This window comes from Artibeus jamaicensis, unplaced genomic scaffold (assembly GCF_021234435.1).
Source record: "Artibeus jamaicensis isolate MK-2021 breed Jamaican fruit bat unplaced genomic scaffold, CSHL_Jam_final contig_1028, whole genome shotgun sequence".
Classification (NCBI taxonomy): domain Eukaryota; kingdom Metazoa; phylum Chordata; class Mammalia; order Chiroptera; family Phyllostomidae; genus Artibeus; species Artibeus jamaicensis.
In genome coordinates, this window is record NW_026521201.1 from 4,388,318 (window position 1) to 4,412,281 (window position 23,964).

Consider the following 23,964-nt stretch of genomic DNA (forward strand, 5'->3'; position numbering starts at 1 on the left):
GGATTGTCTGAGGTGAACTTAAAATTTTATTCAGTCTTTTATTGCCATAAATTGACTTTGTAATTATTGTATAAATGAGAAAAATCCCACCACAGATACCTCTTCAGAAATAAGTCTTATGGACCCAGCAAGCTGATTCTATTTTCACCAGCTCAATAATGGCATTGACAGGGTGGCAGAGGGGTGACTGTCCTTGTCTAGCCTGGTGTGTGCACCATCCAGGTGCCCTCACAGAAAGTGACAAATTTATCAGGCCAAAAGATGTCCCTTACACTAAAGGCTTTGCTGTGATTTAGAAATGTAGAACTTTGGATCCCTTGCATGGACCACGGTGCAGAGCACAAAGGAAAGGATGGAGGTAAAATTGTGGAATTAATCAAAGTTTATTTTACAATATCACCCAATTCTGCCTTTTTCCCTTTTTTTCTGAGTGCTGTTGAATACCTCTCCAACTTACCCATTCCCTCCCTCCCTCCCTCCCTCCCCCCTTCCCTCCATCCTTCCTTCCATCTTCCCTCCCCAGCCCGCCTTTCTTCCTGCTGCTACTCGTGACCTCTGCCTGCATACCAGGCCCTGCAGTGTGGATATAGATACAAACAAACTGAACACATGCCCCTACCTTGCTAAGTTGCTCTCTGGCTGCCCCATGTAACTCTCAGCTTTTCTCTCCCTTCCTCAAACTCCTGATATGATTGACGTGTTTACACTGTGATATAAATGACTGGTTACAAAGGATGCATTAAATCCCTGCTTTATAGCTAGAGATAAGAAATCTTAAGTCAAAGAAATGAGTGACCACTTGTGGAATTCCAGATATTTGGGAACAGATTTGAGAGTTGGGGGAAGGTGAAGCAGGAAAATGATTCTTTGAGAGCTCCTGGAAATGAACTAAACAAGCATCTAGGGAAAAAGAATACCAGTTCTGTTCTCAGAACTCTGTTCTCAGTCCAGACTCTCCTCCAAGTCTGGACTGGAGAAGAGTTTTGATTCTAATTCCCTGAACTATGGGTTGCAGGGCCATTTGGAGCCTCAGAGAACAGTACAGTTGTCAAAGAATTGCGTTTGCAGGTGGCATGTGGGTGGCTATGGAATGAGCAGGTTTGGGGCTAGCAGGTGTTGATTAGGATGCCAGATTGTTTGTGTGAGCTGGGAGAGCTGACCAACTTCTTCGGCTGTGTCTGTAAGCTGGGGATTATTTTACCTTCCAAATGCAGTGTCTGTGATGACTGAGGTCATGGTTGTGAGCATTTGAATGTGGCAGGTACTCTCCAAAGAAGGACATATTCCTCTAACCCCTCTATCCCCAGCGCAGGGCACTGCCTGCTGGTTGTGTAAGGGATCCTGGGCATCCAACCTCAGCACGGTGCCTCATACCCTATAGCTAACACCCCAGAATAGTCACTCATCACTGCTGTTTGCCTCCTGCTCAGGGAAGTGTACCGTGTGACAGAGAGTCTGCAGCGGGAGAAGTCGGGGCTCCTGAAGCAGCTGGATTTCCTCAGGTGGGTCAGCACTGGATGCACTCTGAAAGCATGTTCCAGACACCTCAGGCAGAGGGGCCAAGCTGAGTCTTCCATGTTGGAAAAACATAGCTATTGAGACAGCACCCTCATTTCCTTGTCCTTAACATATTGTTCAAATGGCTAGAGTACCCTTTCATCTTCAACAAAACTTAGGAAAGTAGGGCAGTTGTTAATACAGGAGTTAACTGATGAGGAAGTTGATATCAGAGAAATGAGATAATTTACCAAAAGCGACACAGCTACTTACTGGAGGAGCCAGAATTGAGACCCACATCCAGCTGATTCTCTTTACCCTGCCCTACCATTAGTGCTGGTTGGATGAGAGTACAGGCATGCCTCGTTCAACCGTGCTTCACTTAAATGTGCTTTGTAGATACTGCTTTTTCTTTTTCTTTCTTGCTTCTTCTTCTTTTTTTTTTTTTTTTTACAAATTGAAGGTATGTGGCAACCCTGCTTCAGTAAGTCTATTAGCCTCATTTTTTACAAAGGCTCAGATGTTTTGTGGTATTTTTTAGCAAGAAAAAAATTTTTAAATTAAGGTTTGTACTTTTTTTTAGATATCATGCTATTACACACATAATAGACTACAGTGTAGGGCAAACATTACTTTTATAAGTACTGGGAAACCAAAAAATTCATGTGACTTGCTTTATAGCGATGTTTGCTTTATTGCCGTGGTCTGCAATCTCCAAGGTCTGCCTGAAAATGAGTCAAAACAGAGCATCAAGAAAGTAGTTTCCTTAGCCTGCTGAAACTCATTATAAATTCAGAGGTCATTGGTCTGGAATGTGCCAAAACAACAAACCCACCAAACCCGTGTGGGGAAAGATGGCGTTTCAGTTTTGCAAGTGAGGTTTCTAAGCAGCTGTACCTTTTACCTGCCAACACCTCCTGGGGAAAGGTGATGAAGCAGGACTTTGGGTTCTCAGTTATAAAGGGCAGGTGGTTTTGAAACGGTTAAGTTATGAAGGTTTTGTTTTTTTACTTGAACACAAGGTAAGGTCACTGTATCAGACATCCATGATGCTACCAAATTGAAAAGTGCTTCAAACTGAATGCATTTCAGACTCACCGCACTCACCGCAAACAGGCCTCCAAAGGCTGGGGAGATGAAAGGGGTACTCAGGTGGCCAAGTTCTCCTCCACTTGCAAGAAGATGTTGATTCTTAGGAAGGCTTTAGTGAAAGGCAGAGAAGAAGATGTCCAAGGACAAGGTTTTGTTTGCTTTTTTTCACCTTTTTTCTATTGTACTTAAAAAAAGAAAAGGGCAGATTCAACACAAATGAACAGAGGGGAATGACTAGGCAACACTCTACAGCTGCTTAGGTCTTTTTAGTGGAGCCCAGCATTTGGCAGAATCACATGCCTGGAGCTACTATGTGGTTAGCAAGCATAAACTCTGTGGGCCAGGGAAGGCCAAGATGTGGAAGGGGAGGACTCAGAGCAGATTTTTTTCCTCCACAGAGAGGTCATCAGCTGGTGACCCAGGACAATAGGGAAACAGAAATTGAGGAGAGAAAGTTGGGAGTGGGATGTGGTGGTAGAATCAGGACAATGGCTGGGACGTGACTGGTTGACAAGGGGGCTGGCCTCCTGAGGGAAATGGGGCAAATGGAAGTGATTTCAGGGCACTGAGTCAGGAACATACACTTTGCAGCTGGATCTGGCTCAAGACACTGCACTGCCCTCATTACTTGTGTGACCTTGGACATTTGACTTAATCAGTTGTAGTCTTAATCTTCTGCCCACCTCTCAGGCCTCTTCTGAGAATTAGATGATAGGTGTTAAGTAGCAATCACAACAGGGAAGTGATGTGAGTGGAAGTCCACACAAGTAAAGAGTCTAACATTCCTTAAATACTGAAGCTTCTGCATAGAGATGACTACACAAAGCACAACAGCAAACTCTCTGATGAAGATGGGACTCCAGGGCTCCCTGAGCACTCACCCAGGTGCAAGGCTGTGAACATCACTGCTTGCACAGAGGGAGGGTCCTTCTGGCATGTGAAGCTCCCTTTGCTGTTCTCAGAGTTTACGAGATAATACCTTCCTCCTCCCTCCAGACTTGTTCTGAAGGCCCTGGCTGTGTGCCTGGCTGCTCGTCAGATGCGCATGGCTGGTACGGAACAACTACGACATGTTCTGAATGTTCTGCACATTCTGCAGACTGGCAAATTGAGGTTGCTATTCCAGATTGTTTTTGTTCTATGCCTGTGATGAGCAGCACACTTAGTAGAGTGCCTGCCCACAGTCCGTGCCCAGGGAATGGCCATGTTATAATGATGACGGTCTGACCACGGCTGCACCCTCCCTTTGGAGAGACCTATAAATGTATTACAGTATTTCTTACATGGTATCTCTTATCCTCCCCTCCCTATCCAGCTACTTTCCATTTCTTTAATCACTTTCAACAAAACTTTCAAAAGAATTATTTGCACTTATAGTTATTGTCTCCATTTCCTTTCCTTACACTCTCCCCCACTAGTCAGGCTTTTTCTACCACATTCCACATTGGAAAGTAGAGCCAATGACCAACATGGTGCTTAAAATATTGGCCAGTTCTCAAGGCCTCACCCTTGTCCCCAGCAATCCATTCTTAGCACACCACCTACAGGGCTTCTTTGAAAACCTGAGTCAGATCAGGATGCTTCTCTACCACCTCACACCCTGTGCCCCCACCATGGCCTCATCTCTCATTTGGAGTTAAAATCGAAGTTCTTAAGATGGCCCACAAGCTATGAATGGTCCCCTCCACCCCATCTTTTCTTGGACCTTGTTGCCTACTGCTTTCTGTTCAAGCACTCTGTTGCTCTTCCTGCTGTTCCTCATACACACCAAGTGTACCCCAGCCCTGGGTTCGGCCATTCTGCCTGCATAGCTCCTCTCCCCACCTTTCAATCTCTGCTCAGATGCTGCGTTCTCTGTGAGGCTCCCCTGACCACTCTGCTGAAGCACTACTCCACCCTTTGGCATGCTTTATTTCATTTTCCCCCTTTATTTTTCTCAGCAGCAATTATGTCTGCACTAAAGTACAAATTCTCTGAGGGAAGGAGCTTTTTCCTTTGTTCATGGATATAACTTTGACAGCTACAACAGTGCCTGGCATGTAGTGGGTGTCCAGAACATACTAGTTGAGTGGGTGTGGGCATAAATTAATGGTTCAGAGAGGGCATGCAGGCACCTGAGCAACTTACAGGTGCAGCTGGAGCTCCTGGTCACCCTCTGGGGAACGCTCTTTTGGTGACAGTATAGACCAGTTCTTGATGTGAAGGGCTACAGGTGCCACTAGCCCATTCTCTCTGTCCCCCTTCCTCTGAGCTGATGTATACACAGACTGCCCTCTGCATGAACCATAATCACTAAGGAAAAGGGTTCCACATACTCCCTAGGCCTTACACACCAAGCCTTCCTCTGTACCCACCCAAATGGCAAACTGGCTGCTATTGGCTCTACCTATCCCAAACTCCATGTTTGAATAGATTCTCCTTTTCCTTGCAGGGAAAGGAACAAGCACCTCCGGGATGAAAGGGACATACGTTTTCAGGTAAATGCCCAGTGCCCCCTTCCCCTGGGGAAAGACAAGGACTGTGGCCCCATGGCAGACAGAACCTGAGCCGGGAGTGGCCAGGAATGTCCTGAGGCTCAGGGTCTGGTTGCTCTTTCTTGTATGGGCAAGACCATGGCATATGCTTTTTTGAAAATAATAAAAATGCAGGGTGGCCTCCTGGGTAAGTGTGTTAATTTTCCATGAAGTCACACATGTCCCTCTTGGCATAATGAGACAGAAATGTCTGGGAGGGACTCACATTTCTTGGATGCAGACATGGTAGTTCTCTCTATGAGATGGCACAGTTGAAATGTCATGGTCAATTTTAAATCAAAATGCTCGCACTTTTATTTTTCATTAAAACTTTGATCTCTTGATGAAAATTTTGCATTTTACATTATCATAGAACAAATTCAGAATGTATGCCTTATAATTTGCATAGTTGATTTTATGTCTGATTTTTTTTTACCCTGTGGGGACCTCTGCTCCTCCAAACCTGAGCTCCACACTACATACTTTCCCAAATAGCAAGACATCCTGTGTTTATTTAAAGCTCTTCTGGTTGGGCTGCATTAAACAAATCTAGGATCCCATGGTTCCCCTACATTTTCCCTTTTTAGACAGTAGTGGTTGGATGCTCTAAGGGAAGAAAAATGGGAGCAGGTTTGATTGGTATGAGGTTTTGATTATTGGAATGAGTGCATCATGAATTTCATGTGTGCCCTTGGCAAGTCATTCTCCTCCTTGGACCATGGCCCCGACTACCATGTAAGGAAAGGGAATCCCTGTCCTTTTTTCCCATATTTTAGGGATTTTTAAGAAAAACTCTTGAAAAGAGGCCTTGCACTGAACTCTTAGCTGAAAAGTGGCCTAAATGGAGTCAGCCAGAGGCAGCTGGCTTGCCCTGAAGGAGGTGTGCCCTGCTTTATGACTGCAGATCCCTGAGGGGCCTCGTTCCACCATTTCTTTTCTATCCCTGAATAGCAGCAAACATCTCTGCTGCCCACCTGTGTGTACTGTTAGAGCAAGGCTCCAGCCTACACATTTGTTTGATGATGATAATAGGATTGTTTTTGAAGTAACACTGAATTTATTTTTAAACTTCCAACCAAATGTCATCTTAATCCTTTGAATTTGCTTCCCCTCACCTGCCAAACACATTTTGCATTGAAAATTAAATGGACTTAAGAACCCTTGTGAGGAATAGAAGAAAGGGATAAAATCATGTTCATGCTGGATAATAATTAAAGATTAATTTGGAATCATTATAGGCATACCCTCAGGGGCCCTGAGAGTCCTGCCAACCCCCTTAAAGATCACTGGGAATCATGGGGATGGCTCATTAATGAGAGATTCTTCCTGTGATCTAATTCCCTCTCATCTCCTGGAAGACATCTATTAGGGAGCATTGGCAAAGTGGGTATAAGCCCCTACCCCACCCAGGCTCTCCATTATGGATGTATGAGCAATTTATCCACTCCCAGCCTACGTCCACCAAAGGTTTGAAGTACCTTGTGCTAGCTTAGTAGTTGTGGTCAGGGTAGTGGGTTAATTGATCCTCTGGTCTGCTATCTTATCATATCTGAGGCTTTGCAAATAAAAAGATCTGGAGTCACGCAGGAGAGTGTGATTTAAAGAGGCATGGAGATGCTGGGAAGATGGCGATGGAGTAGAACGGAGTGGATTCTAGCTCCTGTACTCATGGGTGAAAATCCTGGCAGATCTATAGAGAAATAGCACAATAAACCATCAGTTACACAGCATTTATAAAATTAAAAGACCAGAGATTGTGACCGACGCTGAAACACCAGACAGCGGCAGAGTCAGCTACAGGAGCTGGGACAAACGTGGCCCCTGTGCTGCCACCATAGCAACAGGCCTGGGAGCCGGGGAGTCAGGTACGGGAGCCGGACACTCCAAGCCCCTGTGACGGTCCTGGGTGCCAGAGGAGTCAGGTACCAGAGCCGGGACATTCTTGGCCCCTGTGCCACTGCCATAGCTACGGGCCTGGGCAACAGAAGAGTCAGTCACAGGATCTGGGACACTGGAGGCCGCTGTGCCGCCACCATAGAGACGGGCCTGGGCATTGGGAACCAGCTACGGGAGCCGGGACATTCTCGGCCCCTGTGCTGCTGCCATAGCAACGAGTCTGGGTGCTGGGGAGTCAGCTACAGGAGCTGGGACACTGAAGGCCCCTGTGCCGCCACCATATGGACAGGCCTGGGCACCAGGGAGTCAGCTACGGGAGCCGGGACACTCCAAACCCATGTGATGGTCCTGGGCAGCATAGGAGTCAGCTACGCAGCTGGGACATTCTCAGCCCCTGTGCCACTGCCGTAGTAATGGGCCTGGGCACTGGAGGAGTTGGCTACTGGAGCCAGGACATTCAGCAGTGGTAGGCCACCAGCCCAGGGACCAGTGCGAGGACCAGCATGAGAGTAGGTGGAGACAGAGAACATCAAGATACTTGAAGGAGTCTGCACCACTGAACTTCACAAGTATCATACCACAGAAGTTCACACCATAAACCCAGGGTGTCAGAACAGATCAATGTTAGAAGCTGAGACTACCAAGAAGAGTCTGAAACAATGGGAAGACAAATAAACAATCCCCAAATGAAAGAAAAAGCAGAAACTTCAGAAAGAATGTTAGATGAAATAGAGGCTAATCAAATATCAGATAGTGAATTCAAAGCACTGGTTATTACGAAGTTCAAAGAGCTCACAATGAGCTATCAGAAACTACAGGGGAACTACAATGATCTCTCTGCAAACTACATCAACATGAAAAAGGAAATAGAAAATATCAGCAAGAGAAAAGAGGAAATGAAGAATACAATTTCTGAATTGAAGAACACAGTAGAAAGTTTCAAGAGTAGGATACATGAGGCGTAGGATAGGATTAGTGAGTTGGAGGACAAGGTAGAAAGTATCTCACAGAAAGAGCAAGAAAATGAAAAGAGGCTCAGAAAGAATGAAGAGGAATTAAGAGAAATGCAGGACAATAAGAAACATAATAATATCCGAATAATAGGAATACCAGAAGGAGAAGAAGAAGAACAAGGGATAGAAAACATATTCAAAAGAGTAATGAGAGAAAATTTCCCTAATTTGATAAAAGAAAAAGTCACACAAATCCAGGAATCACAGTGAGTCCTAATCAAGAGGAACCGAAGGAGGCCCACTTCAAGACACATCATCATCAAAATGGCAAAATTCCAAGACAAAGAGATAACTTTAAAGGCAGCAAGAAAGAAAAAAGAAGTAACATACAAGGGAGCCCCAATAAGGTTAGCTACTGACTTCTCAATGGAAACACTCCAAGAAAGAAGAGAATGGCAAGAAATATTCCAAGTAATGAGAACCAGAGCCCTACAACCAAGGCTACTTTACCCAGCAAGGCTCTCAATCAAGATAGAAAGCCAAATAAAGAGCTTCCAAGACAAAAGAAGTCTAAAAGAATACGCCTCCACCAAGCCAGCTCTACAGGAAATATTAAAAGGACTGCTTTAAGGGAAGGAAGGAAAAGAGGGAGACAGAGAGGAACACAGGTACAAAAATAGCAATGAATAAGTACCTATCAAAATAACCTTAAATGTAAATGGATTAAATGCTCCAATCAAAAGACACAGAATAGCTCAATGGATAAGAAAGCATCACCCACACATATGCTGCCTACAAGAGACCCACCTCAGGACAAAAGACCATCACAGACTAAAAGTGAAAGGCTGGAAACAAGTTTTCCAAGCAAACGGACAAGAAGAAAAAGCTGGGGTAGTAATTCTCATATCGGACAAAATAGACTTCAAAAAAAGGCCATAAAGAGAGATCCAGAAGGTCCCTTCATTATACTCAATGGAAGAATCCACCAAGAAGACATTAACATCGTGAACATATATGCACCAAACATAGGGGCACCCAAATATATCAAGAAAATCTTAGAGGACTTCAAGAAAGATATTGACAGCAACACAATTATAGTAGGAGATTTTAACACCCCACTATCAAAAATGGACAGATCTTCCAAACAAAACATCAACAAAGATATTGTGGCATTAAAAAACACCCTAGATGAAATGGACTTAACTGATATATATAGAGCCCTTCATCCCAAAGAAGCTAAGTACACATTCTTTTCAAATGCACATGGAACATTCTCAAAGATAGATCACATGATAGGACACAAAACAAGCCTCAACAAATTCAAGAAAATTGAAATCATACCAATCCTCTTCTCTGACCACAAGGGACTGAAATTGGAAACCAACCCCAAAGAAAAAAACCCAAAGCACCCAAAATCATGGAGACTGAATGGTATGCTATTAAACAACAAATGGGTCAAGAATGAAATTAGGGAAGAAATCAAAAAGTTCCTGGAAACAAATGAAAATGATCTCACAACAGCCCAAATCTTATGGGACACAGCGAAGGCAGTCCTGAGAAGGAAGTTTATAGCAATACAGGCCTACCTAAAGAAGATAGAAACATTTCAAACAAACAACCCTATGCCTGCAAGAACTCGAGGAACAACAACAAAGACAGCCCAGAGCAAGCAGAAGGAAGGAAATAACCAAGATTAGAGCAGAATTAAATGACATAGAAACTAAAAGCACAATTCTAAAGATCGGTGAATCCAGGAGTTGGTTCTTTGAGAAGATAAACAAAATAGACGAGCCTTTAAGTAGGCTCATCAAGAAAAGAAGAGAGAAGACAGAAATAAACACAATCAGAAATGAAAGAGGAGAGATTACAACTGATACCACAGAAATACAAGGGATTGTAAGAAATTACTATGAAGAACTGTATGCCAAGAAATTTGAAAACCTAGGGAAAATGGACACATTTCTGGAAAAATACAATCTTCTAAAACTCAATGAAAAAGAAGCAGAAAATCTAAATACACCAATAACAGCAAAAGAAATTGAAGCAGTAATCAAAAAACTCCCATCACACAAAAGCCCTGCACCAGATGGTTTCACGGGAGAATTCTACAAAGCATTTAAAGAAGAGCTAACCCCTATTCTCCACAGACTATTCCAAAAAATCCAGAAGGATGGAAAACTCCCAAATTCTTTTTATGAAGCCAGCATCATCTTAACTCCAAAACCAGATAGAGACACAACAAAGAAAGAAAACTTCAGGCCAATATCACTGATGAACATAGATGCTAAAATCCTCAACAAAATAATGCCAGATGGCAATGAACTAATTAATGAATTTGGCAAAACAGCTGGTTACAAAGCCAATATCCAGAAATCAAAGGCATTTTTGTATACCAACAATGAATAAGCACAAGCAGAAATCAAGGAAAAAATCCCATTCGGTTTAGCAAAAAGAAAAATAAAATATCTGGGAACAAACCTAACTAAGGAGGTAAAAGACCTGTATGCAGAAAAGTACACAGCCCTGATGAAAGAAATCAGGGAAGACACAAACAAATGGAAATATATACCTTGTTCATGGATTGGAAGAATTAACATCATCAAAATGTCCATACTACCCAAAGCAATAGACAGATTCAATGCAATACCTATTAAAGTACCAATGGCATATTTCACAGACATAGAACAAACACTTCAAAAATTTATATGGAACCATAAACGAGCCCAAATAGCAGCTGCACTTTTGAGAAAGAAGAACAAAGTAGGAGGGATCACAATACCTGATATCAAACTGTATTACAAGGCTGTTGTAATCAAAACAGCCTGGTACTGGCATCAAAACAGGCACATAGACCAATGGAACAGAACAGAGAGCCCAGAAATCAACCCAACTCTCTACAGTCAATTAATATTTGACAAAGGGGGCAGTAACATCAAATGGAGTAAAGATAGCCTCTTCAGCAAATGGTGCTGGGAGAACTGGACAGCTACGTGCAAAAAAGTGAAACTTGAGCACCAACTTACACCATATACCAAAATAAATTCAAGGTGGATAAAAGACTTAAATGTAAGCCGTGACACCATTTAAAGTCCTAGAGGAGAACATCGGCAAGAAAATCTCAGATATTCCACGCAGCAACGTTTTTACTGATATGTCCCCTAGAGCAAGGAATATAAAGGAAAGAATAAACAAATGGGATCTCATCAAAATAAAAAGCTTCTGCATGGCTAAAGAAAACAGTATTAAATTAGCAAGACAACCAACTGTATGGGAAAACATATTTGCCAATGATACCTCAGACAAAGGTTTAATCTCCAAAATATACAAAGAATTTACATGACTCCACTCTAAGAAGACACCCAACCCAATTAAAAAATGGGAAAAGGACTTGAACAGACACTTCTCCAAGGAGGACATACAGAAGATCTAGACACACATGAAGAGATGCTCAATATTGTTAGCTATCAGAGAGTTGCAAATTAAAACCACAATGAGATACCACTTTACACCAGTCAGGATGGCTATCATAAACAAAGCAACAAACAACAAATGTTGGAGAGGTTGTGGGGAAAAGGGGTCCTTAGTCCACTGTTGGTGGGATTGCAGACTGGTACAACCATCATGGAAAACAGTATGGAATTGTCCCAGAAAAATAAAAATCGACCAGCCTTTTGACCCAACAATTTCACTGATAGGATTATATCCTAAGAATCCTAAAACATCAATATCAAAGAACCTATGCACCACAATGTTCATAGCAGCACAATTTACAATAGCCAAGAGTTGGAAGCAACCTAGGTGCCCATCAGTAAATGAATGGATCAAAAAATTGTGGTACATATACACAATGGAATTCTATGCTGCAGAGAGAAAGAAGGAGCTACTACCTTTTGCAACAACATGGATGGAACTGGAAAGCATTATGCTGAGTGAAATAGGCCAGGCATTGAAAGACAAATACCATATGATCTCACCTTTAACAGGAAGCTGAACAACAAAACAAACAAGCAAGCAGAAAAAAAAACAAAGACACTGAAATAGAGAACAAGGGGACAGTGACCAGAGGGGAGAGGGAAGGGAATTTAAGGGGGAAAAAGGGGGAGGGATTTGGAGGAACAAATAGGAAGGACACAGGGACGAGAACTAAGGGGGGTGGAAATGGGAGGGAGGTGGGGAGCACAGGGCAGGGGAGGCTGGGATGGGAGAAATAGACAAAAAACTATACTTGAAAAATAACTAAATAAAATTAAAAAATTAAAATGCTAAGATATAAAAAACCTTTGGAAAAGTGTTAAGGTAAAAAGTACTTTGTATTAACAAGTAAGACATTGGACAAAGAAAATCTCTGTTATTAGCCACATGAAGCATTTAGAATAAAAGGAAAACTAGTATCTGTTTTAAAAAAATAAAGAGGCATGGAGTATTTTCTGTTCATAAATCTTTTCCCTATTCATTCCACATTTATCTCTTCTTGTCTCTGGCAAAATTATCAATAGTCCTGTCAAGAGGAATATCATGGACCCCAGTCTCTAAACTGTGTGTTGGTTCATTGTGTTAGATTATTAGATAGGAAGTGAAGGAATTCTGGTGAGAAGTGATGCCACAAGGGAAGTGCAGGTGAATGCTGGCTGGGAGACCCGAACATAGCTTGCTAATTTCAGAGTTTTGTTTAGAGCCTGACCTATGAGGTTGGAAAGTTGAGCCCTTTCTGATCAAACACTGGGACCAACAAGCAGGCATGGTTCTGAGGGCCATTTGTGTTTCTACAGAAAGATAAGGCAGCCAAGGCAAACACAGCTGCTTCCAAGGCAAGCAGGAAACAGAGGTCTGGCTCTGTGATAGGCAAATATGTGGACAGCGGAGGGATTCTTAGAAGGTAAGTCATCCTCTCTTTGCTCAATACATTATTTGTTGTTGACCTTGGGCTCACTGGAAGCAGGCCTTAGCCTATGCTAAGCACAGACTGGCCCTCAAGAAGCAGCCCTGGTGGCGAAGCCTGGGGTTAGCTGTGCTCACTACCCTGGAATCTGGGACATATCCCTTCATGTTCTGACATTTAAGTGGAAAGAGCACTGTGCTGAGTGAGCTCCTAGGATAGGGTATGGTCTTTTCTGTGCACTCCCTTTCCACATGTGTGCCTACACAGAGGGACTGAAGAGTAGCCTTAGATAGCAGAAGAGAGAGAATAAGGGAGGGAGCTCAGGGGTAGAGATGGAGGGTGTAGTGTGAAAATGTCCTGTTGTCTGTTGAGCAGAATGGATGTGGTTTTTCAGGGACATGACCATTTGATCTCTAACAGGCAATTAAAGCATCATATGGAATCCAATGGTTGAACTCCTTTACAGATAAGAATAGGGCCTGTGCTTGACAGAGTCCTTTCAATGATTCATATTTAATTAACTCAAAGATGACATGTTTTGTTTCTGTTAGACAACACATGATTGAGTCCCCAAAGGAGGGGATTTTTGCTCATTCAGAGAGATGAGCCAGTCTCCTTTTTCTTCCTCTTGTTGCCACATACTCCATTCATGTCAATGGTCACAGAGAGGTAGAGACAGCCAGATCCTTTAGTGTTAGATCTGGGGAGAAAGAGTGCTGACTTGTCATCTAGGAGACACTGAGGACAGGAAGCATGAAATAGACAGGCAAAGGGAGGTGACTTTGGGATGTCAGACAACTGATGAGTCAAGTTTTGGACCTGATCATCATGAATTCCTTTCTAAGTAGCTGAACAGGAAGATAAAATTTGGGAGCTAACTTTGTGCAATAGTTGGCCTGTTAGTTCCTCAGAAATGAATGTATTCATTGATTCATTCATTCAACAAGCATTTGCTGATTGCCTGCTTTATAGTACACTTTCTTTTGAGTTTTGTGAAGATTCCAAAGATAAATTAGACATGAGTCCTGCCATTAATATTTATTATCATGCACCTACTATGTGCAAGATACTGCGCTGTGTGCTGGGTATGCAGTGGTGAGCAAAACAGACCCTGTCTCTGGAGGAAAGAGACAGTAAAAAGTAAGCCACAACTTGTGAGCCTGAATTCCACCACAGGCTTCAGCGAAGGAGACTGCTATTTACTACTAGCACATAGCATCGGTGGAAAAACAAAATGGAACTTAGTCATGCTAAGCCGAAGGTATTACAGAATGTCAACAGTGCTTGAGAATTTCCTAAATAAAAATCTTTCTTCAAGAAATGCTTTTTTCCAGGGCCGTTTCAGTGGCTGTTTCTTTTTTGGGTGTGAGGACTTTGAAAAAACATGCTGTTTGGCCACACTTGCTCACACATGCACTCTTGTGTGTGTGAGCAGAGTGAGAATGGATGGGAATACCAATTTTGTTCAAAGGCAGATAAACAGTAGGTTTGTTAGAGTAGAAAAGAAATTTGTTGGAAAGAAGACAGTCAGCTTCTATTAAAAACTGATCTCATAAAAAAATGGAAAGACCCTTGAATTGCTACAAATTCTTTATTTTTTAGCAAGGGACCTACACTAAGTCACCATTTTTGTGACCAAACAATATGTCTTCATTTGTCTTTCAGAATGGCATTTAAGTTCAGAACAGTGATACCTGCATTTTTTCCTTCCTACTGTCGGCCCTTAGGGGTAATAAATATGGTAATTCAGAGGGGAAGTTGAAGGAGGCTTCTCTCTACGTGTGTCCTATGCCTGCCTTCTTTCTCCTTTGACCTGTTGCCTCATGACCCTGTCCAATCCACTTCTCTAATCCTTGCATGTGTGGTGCACATATGTATACATGTGTTTGCATGTGTGCAGAGAGGTATATATATGTGTACCAATTTGGGACTAAAGATCTTCACTGTTAAAACTTCTTTTTTTTTTCTTCACTTCATTTATTTATTTATTTTTTATTAATTATGCTGTTACAGTTGTTCTATTCCTCCCCTTCATTTCCCTCCACCCTACCCCCCCGTCCCCACCATTACCCCCCCTTTAGTTTATGACCATGTGTCTCAAGTCCTTTAGATTCTATATTTCCCATACTATTCTTGCCCCCCCATCTATTTTCTACCTACTGTCTATGCTACTTATTTTCTGTACCTTCTCCCCCCTTCTCCTCCTCCCACTCCCCTGTTGCTAACCCTCCTTGAGATCTTCATTTCTATGTTTCCACTCCTGATCTAGCTGTCCTTTTAGTTTGCTTTCCTTTTAGGTGTGGTTGTTAATAACTGTGAGTTTGTTGTCCTTTCACTGTTCATGTTTTTTAAACTTCTTTTTCTTCGATAAGTCCCTTTAACATTTCATATAATAAGGGCTTGGTGATGATGAACTCCTTGAATTTGATCTTATCTGGGAAGCACTTTATCTGTCCTTCCATTTTAAATGAAAGCTTTGCTGGATAGAGCAGTCTTGGTTGTAGGTCTTTGGTTTTAATGACTTGAAATACTTCTTTCCAGCCCCTTCTTGCCTGTAAGGTCTCTTGAGAAATCTGTTGACAGTCTGATGGGAAGTCCTTTGTAGGTGACTGTCCCCTTATCTCTTGCTGCTTCTAGGATTCTCTCCTTCATTTGAATCTTGGCTAATGTAATGATGATGTGCCTTGGTGTGTTTCTTCTTGGGTCCAACTTCTTTGGGACTCTCTGAGCTTCCTGGATTTCCTGGAAGTCTATTTCCTTTGCCAGATTGGGGAAGTTCTCCTTTATTATTTGCTCAAATAAGTTTTCCATTTGTAGCTGTGCCTTTTCCCCTTCTGGTACCCCTATAATTCGGATGTTGGAGCGTTTAAAGATGTCCTGGAGGTTCCTAAGACTCTCCTCATTTTTTTGAATTCTTGCCTCTTCATTCTTTTGTTTGGCCATTATTTGCTTTCTTCTGGTCCACTCCATTAATTTGAGTCCCAGTTTCCTTTTCATCGCTATTGGTTTCCTGTGCAATTCCATTCATTTCAATTAGTTTCGCATTCATATTTGTCTAATTTGTGGCTGTAATCAACCAGTTCCGTGAGGATCCTGATCACCAGCATTTTAAACTGTGTGTCTGAGAGTTTTGCTATTTCTTCATCACTTAGATTTATAGGCTCTGGGGCTTTGAGATCTTCTTGAGCCATTTTTGTTCTGTTCACCCCCGCTAAGTACTAGGAGGGGAGCCTTGGACTCCCAGGTTGCTGGGTGGTGATGCTGTATGTGGGGGCGTGGTCAGCGCGGGAAAATGGCGGCACCCTCTGCTGTTTTGCATAGCTGGATGAAGAGCAGAGCCTTTGGTTGTTCACCGGGGCAGGGCCACTTAGGTCGCTGGATTATGGCGCTATATGTGGAGGCGGGGTCAGAGCAGGGAAATGGCAGCGCCCTTCGCCTCCGCTTGCCGCTAGGGCTGCTGGCTCTCGTTCAATCGCCCACTCCCTCACTTGTCTATCCACACACGAAAGCGTGACCACAGTCAACCCGCAGCCCTGCTACCTTGCTGTTTCCCCACGATTGCTTGCTGAGTTGCCCACCAGGTCCAACCCTGCACCTGGATTCTGCGTGCCTGAGTCCGTCTGACCGAGTTTTCCTGTGCTACCCCACTCTGCCAGCTGCTGGTTTCACCCTTTACCGGTCAGGCTGAAGAATTTGTTGTTATCAGACTTCCAAAAAGTTCAATTTTCTGTGTTCTAGCTATGTTTTCTGTTGCTGTTATTTAGTTGTCTCTAAACTTGGTTGTGTGAGGAAGCACGCCATCTCCAGCTATGCCTCCATCTTGGTGGAAGTCTCTGTTAAAACTTCTGTCCCCTTTAAAATACTTCTCAGCTTCAATTGCTCACAAAGACCTGAGGGGAACACCTGTGTCAGGAAGGATCTGTGAGGCCTTTGCTCCCCAAAACTCTGAAAGTACAGCTTGTGCAGTGGCCCAGCATCTCTGCACCACCTGCTGCTTCTCATTCTTGATGCTCAAATGCTTCTTGAAGTAGACATGCACTTAGGCTCTGAGGCTACCTCCTCCTTATTCTGACTTGCAGGGTTGCAGAATGAGAAAGAAGGAAGGAAGGAAAGGCAGGTTGAGTTACCCTGCCTGGCTTCCTTCTGACTCAAAGCCCGTTTGTTAGTGGGCAGCTGCCTCTCAGACGTCTGATTAGTGGGGGCACTCAGGAGCAGCAATCCGCCTCTGTCACATTTCCAAGGGCTGCTTTGCATGTCTTTTTTTATGCATTGCCTTATTTGTAAAGTCAACAGGGCAGTGGGGCACATTTTATGGTGAGGAAACTGAGGCTCAAAGTGTTTTACATGGGGACACAGTTAGTTAGTGCTGGCATTGGAACCAGAGCCAAGACCACCTGATGGGTCACCCAGGATCCTTTATTTCCAGATCTATTATGCTCCTTTCTTCACACCTTTTTCTCCTCCATCACAGCATTTCTCACAACTTGTAAACATGTATTTGATTGTGTCATTATTGCTTTAGCCCCTCCACACAGCTGAGCATTTCATGAGGACAGGGGCTTTGTCCATTTGTTCATGATGGTGACATCAGTTTAGTACCTGGTAGACCATCATCACCTTCACCATAATCTTCATCACCTGCACCATCATCACTCTCATCATCTGGCACTTACATAAATATGTTGACTGAATGAACTAAAGAATGCTAGGTCTGTTAGTTCCTTTCCTGGAGATCTCTGCCCCCAAGGCATGGTGTCCTTTCATCATCAGTCAGAAAAGCTGTGTGGCTTCCATACTGATTCATTTTACAATTTTCTTCCTGCTCTTCTTTCTTCCCCACCCAAAACAGCAAGTCAGAGGAGGAAGAAGATGGGGTTGGCATTCAGAGGAGGAAAAGCTCCCTGGGCCTGAGTGTGTATCCCCTTACAGAAGAGGAACCAGGAACCAGGGAGCAAGGGGCTGGAGGTCCACTCCCCCGGGCATTCCGCAGAATCATCTCCATTGAAGAAGACCCCCTGCCCCAGCTCCTGGAGGGTAGTTTTGAGCAGCCACTGAGCAGATGTCCAGAAGAGGAGGAGGTCTTTGACCAGGGTGGGGAAACCCAGCAGGCCCGCCCTTCTCGGCTCATGCCCACATCTCCCCGAACACAGCCTGTTGGGAAGGAAGCTGTGTCTAAGGTAAGGGCACATCCCCCCTTGGAGTTAGGCATTATCCCTATGCCTTGTTCTAAAGGCAGCCCAAGAAGGCTGTTGAAGCTGGTCTTGTGAGTTAGCATATTTGTGTCCTTCCCATACCATCTTCCCCTGCTTAGCTGAGTGTCCTGGAAGGCACTCAGGGGCCCTGGTGAATTCTCTTTATAACTTCTGATGTTTGCCCCACTCCCTGACCCTATGCTTTCTTTTCTGATTCAGTGTAATACTTAAATCCCGTATCCCACTGGAACTTCCCTACCAGATCTTCCTCTAACTCTGCAGGGAGAAGGAGACCATCCAAAACATCTCCTCTGGTTCAAGGTGATGATGTTCCATACCTTGTTTGTGACCTGGGCCTAGGAATAGGCTCCTTGAACATCCCTGCCCCACTATCCACTTGACCCTCTAAAACAACTTTAGAATTGTCCATGGAAGTATGAAAGAAGCTCCTTTCTGCACTCTGGGACAGCCCTTTGTAATCAAGTCTTTGCCACCTTGAGCATTTCCATGGCTGTATTAGCATGTGTGACAGGAGGACTCCTCTGGCAACTGTGCAGGGCCTTTTTGGCATCAGCTGTCATTCTTGGGTCCAGATTAAGACTCATGCTTATGTATCACTTTTCCAAAGGATGTAATGGTGGAGGCCCAATGTCCAGGGAGGGTGGAGAAATGAGTATCATCCACTGGTGGGCGAGGTCCCTCCCCCTATCTGTCAGCACACAGACCTACACATGCAGGCAGGGAGCACCGATGGGGTTTTCAGCACCCCACGCCTTTCCCCATATGTGAAAGAAGTGTCAAGAAGCCAGGGGTAAAGGAAAAGGGCCAAGCATTGTGTCTGCCCTGGCATCTGATCCTTGCAGTTATCTGAGGAGGCATCTGAAATTTATTCTTCCTTCTGGCAGATGGGGAGGTGAAGCCCAGAGGGATGCAGACTGGCCCAGTCTTCTCACCCAGCTCTCACACATTTTGGCTCCACCAGGTTGGGCTTCCACCTAGCTGGGGAGAGAGACGGCAGCAATCAGGAAATATGATCTACCAGGAGCCACATAACAGCCTCAGTAGAGGTTCTGCTCTTGCAGCAAGGCAGGCTCTCCATGCAAGATGGCTGAACCAGCAACTGGTGCAACCTTTCTGGAAAGTAGTTTGATCATAAGAATCAAGAACTTACAAATGTCACATCTGCTGAACTGTCAATTCTACTTCTAGCACTCTTTTGTCAGAAACAACCAGTCAGTCAGACAAAGACTTAATGCAAGAATGTAAGTGTATAATAGCAAACAATTGAAAAACCAGTAGGACATGAACTATAGCATATTAATTCGAAAGACTATTATACTACTGTGATTTTTAAAATCACATTTTCAAAAAAAATGTGTGACCCAGAGAAATTTTTTTAATAAAAAAATTAGTGACCCAGAGAAATACTTATAATTTAATAATATATGAAAAGAATAAAGTAATACTATCTGAAGTTTCTCTCAATAAAACATATGTTCTTTCATCTATATGGAAAAAAGCCTAGAAGAAGTGCATCAGAACATGAATAGACCACTGCAAGGCGGTAGGGGAGATTATAAATAATTATTATTTTCCTTCCTACTTACCTGTATTTCCTAATTCCAAAAAATTGCACGCATCACTCTTATTTGTAAAGCCTTTTTTAAGCGGTGGGAAAGGAATAGCAGACCTTTCTCCAGCCCCCTTGCCCCAGGCCAGCTGGCTCACAGTGGATTGTTCCTAAAAGGGACATGGGTTAAGAGCATGGACATCAGTAGGAGGTTGCTGTACCATTCAGCCTGGAGCTGAACCATTAAAAAATGTGTTTATCTTCTTTGGCCTGTTAAGAAGTGAGTGATCTGTCTGGGGGTGGGGGTTGGGGTGGGGTCAGGCTAAGGGTCAGGTACAGCCTCTGCAGCCAGGACCCACTCCTCCAACCCTGGGCTTCCTGGGCCTGAAGATGAAGATTGCTGCTGGGAGCTGTAGTCTCAAACAAATTACAGTTAGAAGTACAGTGGCTGAGTGGAGACAGCAACGAGCAGGTGCCCTTGGTATTGCAAGAGTAAGGAAAATGAGGCAGGGGGCATAGTTTTTAAGTGGAGGGTATTTTTTAAGTTTAAATTCCTGTAATTGACCCTGAATTCCTACTTAAGTACTAAATGGAATTGATTTCTCCCCAAAATCCTGTTAATGGCTTTTCTCTGAAACTCAAGTACTGCTAAGATCTACTGCCACTCCATTATAGTATTTATTCAACAAGAGGAGCTAATTCCCCTAAATCCATTTCTAAATGATTTAAAAGAATTTCCTCATTTGGCCCAGCAGTACTAGGCTGGGCCTGAAGGCAGGAAGGCAGAGAGTGGAGAGTGAGCAAACAGCTCTCCCTAAGGAAGGATGGCTGGGAGGAAAGGAATTATGCTTTGCAGGAAGGTGGGACCTTACTTGGCCTCTCTCTCCCTCAATGTCTAAGCAAGTCCATTCCCTGCTGGGCTTCAGTATTCCAAACTAATAGGTGGCCAACCGCCAGCCCCTCCTGTTGCAGGGCAGCAAAGAAGGAGGGCCAGTGGCTGGTGGACTCAGGAATGCTCTGCCCAGTGGCCTGGTATCAAAGATTCTCAGCCTACTAGGTGGAGACTGTCTTGCCTTCATTCTCAGGGCAGATGGGGAGCCTAGATGGAAGCTGATGAGATGGGACCAAAGAGCAAAGGGCAAGGAGGCAAGAATATCCTCTGTCTTCTAATGAAAGGGCAGGAAAAAAAAAGCCCCTACCCCAGTCCAGGCTGTCTCAGCCCTGTGGCAGAGATAAGTCTTCTTTTTTCTGTCTCCCCTCTTCCTGCAAACACCCCACCTTATCCTCTCTTTCACCCACTAGAGAATCTCTGCCTCTACCTTAAGCCCCAGCTCAGAGTGTCTGCTCTGTGGATCCTTGGCTCCTCCTCCCTGCTCCCAGAGTGCTTGGATGGAACGTTGTGCTGAGACTGTTTCCATGCCTGCCTCCTTCATTCCACCATAAACCAGGCCTCCTCCCTGCATCTTCAGCCCCAACACAAGGCCTGCAACACTGTAGGCAGACAACAAATATTCGTTGAATGAATGTCCTTCTTCCCTCCTGCCAATGCTCTGAGCCCAAAGCTACCTATATCCGAGGCTGGGTGGCCTCCCAGTGTTGGTGCAGAGGCCAGGTCCCCACTCTCCCCCAGACACCGTGGGGACAGGGGTCAGGCAAGTTGTGTTGGGAGCAGGGGCTAACGACCATTCTAGCAGCTGGCCACAATGTCCACCATCCACAGGAAGAAGGCTCTCCCTCCACCCCAGACCAATTGTTCAAGATTGTGTTTGTGGGGAACTCTGCTGTAGGGAAGACATCCTTCCTCAGGAGATTCTGTGATGACCGGTTCTCCCCAGGCATGACAGCCACTGTGGGTAAGTTCTCACCCCTAGACTGGGCCCTGGCCAGCCTCTGGGAGGGGGAGGTTGCAAGAAGGGGGCTGAGAGAGGGGCTTGGAACGTGGTGAAAAAGGCCCTGGACCCTCAGGAGAGGAGGCCAGTCTGCTCACTTCACAGTGAGGCTGGGAGGGACAAGGTGAGTCCGCCTCCTACAGAGTACTAGGCTCACTCCAGTGGGATGGGACCACTGAAAGCTTCCTATGTCCAGCAGGAGAGGAACTGAAGTTGGCAAAGGTAGACTTCAGGCCCCTATACCCTCACTGAGCCTGTCTCCCTTTTATCATTCCTTCCCCACCTTTAATAGGACCCTGAATTTTCACACTCCTGTTGAGGCTCCCTACCCCCGTACTACAACCCATACCTCCCCCATGGGCCAGCTGCTTCAGGACCCTGCCCCTCCCAGTGTGCCTATGTGTGGGTGGGTGGGTGGGTTGGAGGACAGTGCCCTAGATGGCTCCTTTACCCAGCAAATGTTACCCGTCCTACATGGAGGGCCTCCTGGGTGACAGCTAGAGTTCGCTGTACGAGCTCATTGGGCCCATCTATTAGTGGATGATCATGGATGAATGCATTCCCACTCTTGGGTAAAATGTTATTTAGATAGAGGACCTTTTCTCTTCTTCCAGAGTTGCTTATTTTATTGGAATATGTGTTGAGCTCATAGGCATATTGACCTTTTTAGCTTTTACCAAGTAGAATCACTTAAGCAAAAAATAAATCCATTGAGTGCCTACTATGTACTCTTTAACCTCACTGATAAGTCAACTATATTTGAAAATATGATATGATCTGAATATTTACCGTGGGCTTTTATACACATCATTTTACTCTATCTTCTAATAACCCAGAGAGCTAAGTATTGTTATCAGCCCAATGGACAGATCAGGAAACTGAGGCCCAGAGGCTTGTCCACATTCCCATTAGCTGGTTGGTGTAGAACTGGCCTCCCTCTCACCCTACACACACTCCTTCTGTTCCATTCCATAGTGTTGCTAATAATAATACTGAATTGTACTGAGTGCTCAGCACTCAGTATCAAGGGGGACATTTTTGAAGATATTTTCCTTTCACAGGAGATGGACAGAGGTTGGTACAGGTGGAGGAGGCTGCTAATGTGCAGTGGGGCATCAGAAATTCTGGATCTCTGTCTCACTTTTGCCACTAACCAGCTATGTGACTTCAGTGGACACGTTCCCTCTTTCAGCTTGAGCTTTTTCTCATCTGAAAAATGAACAAAGACTGCTTCTAAACTCGAGCCTCTGTCCAGGCCATCTTTGACCTTTGGCTGTCTGACAGCTGGCCTCACAAGACAAACTTTTCCTGGCCCAGAGCTCTTCCCAAGGAACCCCATGTTCTTCCTTTCATCCTGAACTGGCCCTTCCTTTCAACTCTGCTCCTGCAAATGGGTCTCTTCCCACATGCTTCAGGATGCCATTCTTACTGCTGGGCCTTTTCCTATTCCACATCTGGAATATCCTCCTGTCTTCTCCCTTCTGCTCCATTCCATCCCCAAACTGAGAGTACCCCAAAATGAAGAGTGGGGACCCTTATGGGAAGAAGGGCAGAGACTGTGAAATAAGCTTGAAAGGGTCTGGCCTGGTCTGGCCTTGTGGCCTAGAAAAAAAGGGCTGGAGCTAAGCCACATGCACGAAGCACAGTAGTGCAGGAAGCAGCAGCTGTGAGGTAGACTTGCCTTCCCCAGAGATCATTTGGAGGGGTGTGCCCCCACAAGTCATGGCTCAAGCACAGGCCCATGGGAGGCAGGGGGTGGATGCTAAGACCTCGGGCCCTCAAAGGCCCCCTGACAGGCATGTGCCTGTAATGCTTCTCCGTTGAAATCAGGGAATCAGGGTCTGTTTACATCTCCAACTTGTGCCCCTGAGATGGAAGTTTCTAAAAAGAGAAAATGAGACTAATTTGCACTTCTCAGGAGGCCTATTATGGAAACACCTACGATATAGGGAGAAGAAAAATATCAAAGGTTCCAACTCAAGAATGCCCTTTATCACACTGTGGAAAATATGCAAGAGCAGCAACTCAAATCAGTGTCCCTGCCATGTGACATAACTTGGTCTGGTGCACATGTCAGTACACACAGTCTCACCAGCCACCTGAAAGATGCTCTCTGTAGGGAGACAAAAGAGCCATAGAGTCCTGGCCCTCTAGTTCCAAAGCAGTCCAACCTGAGATTGGAGCTCTCGCCAACCCCCTGTCCAGGGCAGCAGCCCCTGAACCACGAACACAGCACCGACACACTTGGGAGCCCCTTTAAGCTCACTTCCATCATCAAAGGGGGCTTCCTGGCCCACCAGCATCTTACAGGAACATGACTTGTACTTGACTCCTGGCTTGTGCATAATGTAAGTTCTACAATACAGCAGTGTGCCTTGAGCACCCTGCCTACACCACCTTAGAACCACACGATTCCTTCAATAGTAGGTGCTTACGAAGCCTTGTGGGTGTCCTAGAGATATTGAAAGATGGTTTTTACAGAA

General features: G+C 44.6%; 1 protein-coding gene across 15 annotated transcripts in view; it reads left to right on the plus strand.

Moving 5' to 3' along the window:
* Window positions 1-23,964, plus strand: part of CRACR2A (calcium release activated channel regulator 2A) — a 177,906-nt gene that overhangs the window by 103,602 nt on the left and 50,340 nt on the right. For 14 of the 15 annotated variants that reach the window (XR_008391030.1, XR_008391031.1, XR_008391028.1 and 11 more), the window contains 5 exons: window positions 1,431-1,502; window positions 5,021-5,066; window positions 12,721-12,827; window positions 17,680-18,007; window positions 21,313-21,445. Coding sequence is in view for 10 of the 15 variants with exons in the window: in XM_053662299.1 (XP_053518274.1) it covers window positions 1,431-1,502; window positions 5,021-5,066; window positions 12,721-12,827; window positions 17,680-18,007; window positions 21,313-21,445 (686 nt within the window). In the remaining 5 variants the exon portion in view is untranslated. Of the gene's footprint in view, window positions 1-1,430; window positions 1,503-5,020; window positions 5,067-12,720; window positions 12,828-17,679; window positions 18,008-18,241; window positions 18,832-21,312; window positions 21,446-23,964 lie in introns of those variants that run through there. The other variant, XM_037128990.2, reaches the window with a different exon arrangement.